Source organism: Geotrypetes seraphini, chromosome 17 (assembly GCF_902459505.1).
Source record: "Geotrypetes seraphini chromosome 17, aGeoSer1.1, whole genome shotgun sequence".
Lineage (NCBI taxonomy): Eukaryota > Metazoa > Chordata > Amphibia > Gymnophiona > Dermophiidae > Geotrypetes > Geotrypetes seraphini.
This window is the reverse complement of record NC_047100.1, coordinates 6,667,132-6,672,200: the sequence shown is the minus strand read 5'-3', so window position 1 is coordinate 6,672,200 and position 5,069 is coordinate 6,667,132. Positions and strand designations below refer to the sequence as shown.

The 5,069-nt window shown below is 54.1% G+C and overlaps 1 protein-coding gene across 1 annotated transcript in view; it reads left to right on the top strand.

Moving 5' to 3' along the window:
• Positions 1-388: 388 nt before the first annotated feature.
• The window catches only part of PRKAR2A (protein kinase cAMP-dependent type II regulatory subunit alpha), a 64,526-nt gene continuing 59,845 nt past the window's right edge, over positions 389-5,069 (top strand). The window contains exon 1 of the mRNA XM_033925991.1: positions 389-697. Coding sequence (XP_033781882.1) covers positions 421-697 — 277 coding nt within the window. The 5' untranslated portion in view covers positions 389-420. The remainder of the gene's footprint in view (positions 698-5,069) is intronic.

The following is a 5,069-nucleotide window of genomic DNA, read 5'->3' as shown; positions in this document are numbered from 1 at the left end:
AGGCGCGCGGGCACCGCCTCCCCTTCCCCGCGCCAATGAGGAGAGGCCGCCGAAGGGAGGAGACAGCTGACGGCGGGTCGGCGCGCGCGTGCGTAGCTGTAGGGGCCTACGTGGAGCGGCCCTCGCGCACACTGACTGGCTGTGACGGGTCGCGAGCGTCGGGCCGCGGGGCAGGACGGTTTCTCTCGCGTTCGGGTAGCCGGTTCTCAGGGTTGGGGAGGGGGGAGAAGAAAGCTTTATTTTTTTTTATCATTACACCGTTTGGTTATACACGTATATTTTTAATCTCCCCCCCCCCCCTTTTTTAATTTTGTTTCGAGGTTTACGTCGTCCCCCCCCACTCCCGTCCGTTGGCGAGCGTGCATGTGTGACTGAGCGAGCGAGTGGGTCGCGCGGGATCCGGGACGGCGCGAGGGGACGATGAGCATCGAGATCCCGCCCGGGCTGACGGACTTGTTGCAGGGCTACACGGTGGAGGTGCTGCGCCAGCGACCCGCCGACCTGGTGGAGTTTGCCATTCAGTACTTCACGCGCCTCAAGGAGAGCCGGGATCGCGAGCGCGATGCCGCGGGGGGCGGCCTCCGGACTCTGGCCAAGGGGGTGAAGTTCGAGGCCGAGCCCATGCAGACGGAGTCGAACGGCGACGGCGAGGACAGGGACGACGACGGCGAGGAGGAGGAGGACTCCGACTTTGAACGTGAGGCTCGCTTTATTTGTTGGCAAAAGGGTGGCGGGCTGAGCTCTCGCCCCCCCCCCCCCCCGCTTTGGGGCGGGGCGGGCATCGGGGTTCTTTGCAATTGTGCCCTCGAAAGCGTGCAGCAAATAGAAAAAGGGAGAAAAAAAATGACCCCCCCCCAAAAAAAAAAAAATCTGAGAATGTTCGAAGATTGAAATAGCGTGCAAATATTGCAGGCAAGTTGGGGGGGGGGGGCGGAAATGCAATGTAGGTATCCTGCCAGGGAAGTTCACTAAAAGTGTGAAGGAGCTGGCTTTCTGTTCCTGTTTCTCGTCGAGAGGCCTTCGCTATGAGGCTGCCAAAGGCATGGAGGGGAGGCGGCTCCAAGTTAAGGGCCGCCTCGTTTAGAAGTTTCAGGCTGTTGAGAGCAACTATGTCAACTTAAGCAAAGCAAAACGGCAAACATAAATAAAGCACAGAAGTGTCTCTTTTCGATATCCAAGCTGTAAGAAAAGGATCCCATGTTTTCTCCCATGAGGACGTGTCTGGGCAGTGATTTGGAAGTCAAGCAAACAAGATTCCACCAGTTGTTATCAGCAATTTTGAGAAATATTGCTGTAACAATAATCGATACATTCAATAGGTGTGAATTCCATTTAGAAATGGATTGAGATTATCAAAGAAGTCCATATAATACGAAACAAAAGTGGTGCACCAATACTTTATAGCAGGGGTGGCCAACCGGCGGCCCTGTGAAGTATTTTGTGTGGCCCCAGTCGAGGGCGATGCACTGTTTTCCTCTGCTGCCTCTGGGTTTTTACCATCTTGCCGGCTCCCTCCTCTGTCTTACTGCAGCATTTGTGCGGCCCCAGAAACATTTTTTTCAGCCAATGTGGCCCAGGGAAGCCAAAAGGTTGGATACCCCTGCTTTATAGTATCCCAAACCTTATTCTGGTATTTACCCCCAGATTCTATATAGGACAGGTTGCTCAAATTTGCACACACATTGTAGAGAGTCATAAACTAGTCAATTAGATCATAACAATTTGAGTTAATTGATGCTAGTTAAACATAGAAACAGTGAAACATGACAGCAGATGAAGGCCAAACCACCTTTTGCGAGGGGATATCATACAGTACATGATTACTAGAGCCAGGCGTCTTTCTCAGGGTATTGTACACCTGGAAAAGCAGCTACGGAAAGCGAAATATCAGTACCTCTGCGACCCAACTACTCTTATTAAAGAAACTTATTTGGTCACCCAAGCGGCTTTAAATGCTATGATTCATGAACATACAAAAACCAACTTTTGCATAAAAAGTATAATTTTTACCAATTTGGAAATAAACCAGGGAGATTCCTTGCCAGGATTGCAAAATCTGGCAGGGTGCCGCATATATTCCGGCGCTTCAAGATGGTACAGGTACCCTCCAACATAAACCACAAGACACTGCCTCTCATTTTCAAGATTTTTTTCAATCCATGTATTTTGCACCTCGGTCACATTGGGGTTCTCAGCTCACGGATTACTTAGACTTGGGTTTGCCAAGTCTTACTGCTGCTCAGATGGCTAAACTTAACACCCCACTAATGACCAAAGAACTACAGCGAGCGGTTAAATTGTTGCATAACTCAATAGCCCCTGTCTGAATTTTATAAATTTTTATTTTTGTAAATGTGCGCACTGCTCTTATCTTATTTTGAACAAGCTATGGCTCAGGGTGGGTTTTCCGCAAATTCCAACACTGCATATATAACCTTGATCCTTAAGCTGGGGAAGGATCCACTGTACCAGAGTCTTATCCAGCCCATTTCTCTTCTCAATGTGGATTTAAAATTTTGTCTTGAGTATTGGCCGATAGATGCTCAGACCTTTTCACTGATTTAATTTGTCTAGAGAAGGTGGGGTTTATCAAGAGGCACCAATCTGTAGTCGGTGTGCGTAAGGTCTTGTCTGTAGCTCACTGTAAACATAAGTCCATTCCGGTGGTCTTGATAAGCCTGGACGCTGAAAAGGGATTTGATATGGTTCAATGGGATTATTTGTTCACAGTGTTGCAATATATGAGCATTTCTGGCTGTTTTTTTCCAGGCTGTTTAAACTTTATACCATGATCTAGTAGCTTCAGTCTTGGTGAATGGTTGGACTACCCCACTTTTCCTATACAGTGGAGAATTTGTTGGGGCTGTCCTCTTACCTCTGCTTTTATTTTGCTATACTTAGAACCCTTATTATCCCAGGACAAGCAGGCATGATATTCTCACATGTGGGTGACGTCATCTACGGAGCCCCAGCGCGGACAGCTTTTCAAGCAAACTTGCTAGAAGTTTCAAGTTTGCACACTGCACCACGCATGTGCTAGCCTTCTTGCCACTAGAGGGCGCATCCCCACCTCGTGGTCCTCAGTTCTTTTTCATCCGCGGAGCCAGAAGCCCTGTGGAGAAATTGTGCTAAAATTGCCTTCTGTCGCCGCGGCTGTGTGGGGTTTTTCGCACGGTCGCTGCGTTTTTTCGTCTCTTTTTGCTTTGTTTCTTTCTTTTTCAAAAAAAAAAAAAAAAAAAATACTTCGTATTCGTTACTACCGGGGGCTCCCGGTAGCCGTGGCCGAGGAACCTCGCTTGTTCCCGGCTCGCTTGTGGGCCCATGTCCCGGCCCGTAACGGGCTTTAAAAAGTGCGGGCGCTGTGAAAGACTCCTTTCTATTACTGACCCGCACAGGTGCTGTTTGCGGTGTTTGGGGCCCCAACACCCGACGGCATCCTGCGATAAGTGTGCCACCTTTCAGAAGCGGGCACTTAAACGCCGAAAGGCCCGCATGGCGGAACTTTTCTCTGTGGAGTCCCCGCCGGGGAAGGCCTCGAGTTCGGCCTCGGCTTCGGCCCCGGCCTTGACCTCGGCCTCGACATCGGCCTCGGCCTCAGCTTCGGGACCGTCGGCGTCGCCTCGGGCCTCGGTGCCTTCGAAGCAGCTGCCCTCTTCCAAGGCCTCGGGTAAGTCTCCGCTTCCCTCCTCAGCTCCATCTAAGAAGCCATCCTCGGGCTCGTCGGCGGGTGGGTCCGCCTCAGTGAAGCCCAAGTTGCCATCGTCCGCTGCCCCGAGGGAATACTCGAGACCGAGGTCGCCCTCTGAGGAGCAGCGGCAGGTCTTGCCGCAGGGGATGTCAATCCCCGTGTTCCAGGAATTGCTCCGGGCGTTGATCGCCTCGGAGCTCACCGGGGCCATTGACCAGCTGCACCAGGCTTCGGCCTCGGCAGCTTCGGCCTCGGAGGCTTCGGCCCCGGTGGCCCCGCAGTTGGCGACCTCGGTCTCGGGTACCGGGGCCTTGGCTCCCGAGGCGCCCACGGCCTCGACCTCGGTGGTTCCCTCGGACCCGGCTTCGCGAGATCCGCCGGAGCGTAGTGTGCGGCCGAAGGACAAGGGGCGCCGAGTACGAAGACTTTCGTCCTCGTCCTCGGGGTCCTCGAGGGGTTCGTCTCCCTCGGGCAGGTCTCGAGCGAGGCGCAAGCCGAGGAAGGCTAAGAGGTCTCGGACCTCGCCTCGGCGGCGTGGTCGCTCGTCACCGGCCAGGGGCGGGGCCTTGCAAGTTCGGGATTTGCGGGTTGATAACCCCATTTTGTTCCGGTCTCCGGCCAGGGAGAGCTCTCGGGCTTCCTCGCCCGGGCCGAAGGGGCGGACCTCGGTGCCTCGGACCCCGGGGGGATCCCCGAGGGGTTCCTCCAGGCGCACCCGGTCTCCGACTCCGTCGAGGTCGCAGGACTGTGCCTCTTTGGGGTCGGGGTCGGGTAGGGAGCCCAGATACTCCAACCAGGCCTCTCCCTTCGGCTCTGCCGGGAAGTCTCGGTCTCCCTCTCCTCCTGCTAAACCCTCGTCCTTTACGAGGTTTGTGCAGGATATGGCTGCGGCTTTGGGTGTTGACTTGTCGGAAGGGTCCACTTACACCAAGGAGTTTTTGGAGGAGCAGGATCTCCCTGCCCCCCCCAGGGAGTCGCCGCGCCTTCCAATTAACAAGGTCCTCTGTCAGACCTTTCTGAGGAATCTTGAGGCTCCATTGACGGTCGCTGTGGTCCCCGCCAAAATGGAGTCTAAGTATCGCACCCTTCCCATCAAAGGGTTTGAGAAGGGCCAACTTTCCCACACTTCGCTTCTGGTGGAATCGGCGGTCAAAAAATCTCAGCCTTCCCGGGTCTCGGCGACGGTCCCGCCTAGTAGGGAGGGCCGGACCCTTGACAAATTTGGGCGCCGTCTCTATGCGAACTCTCTGATGGCGACCAGGGTCCTGAACTACGCCTTCTCGTACTCTTCCTTCCTCCGTACGATGGTGAGGGACCTCCCCTCCTTTCGGGAGGTGATGCCTGAGTCGCATAGGGACCGGTTCGCCACCTTTAGTTCCAA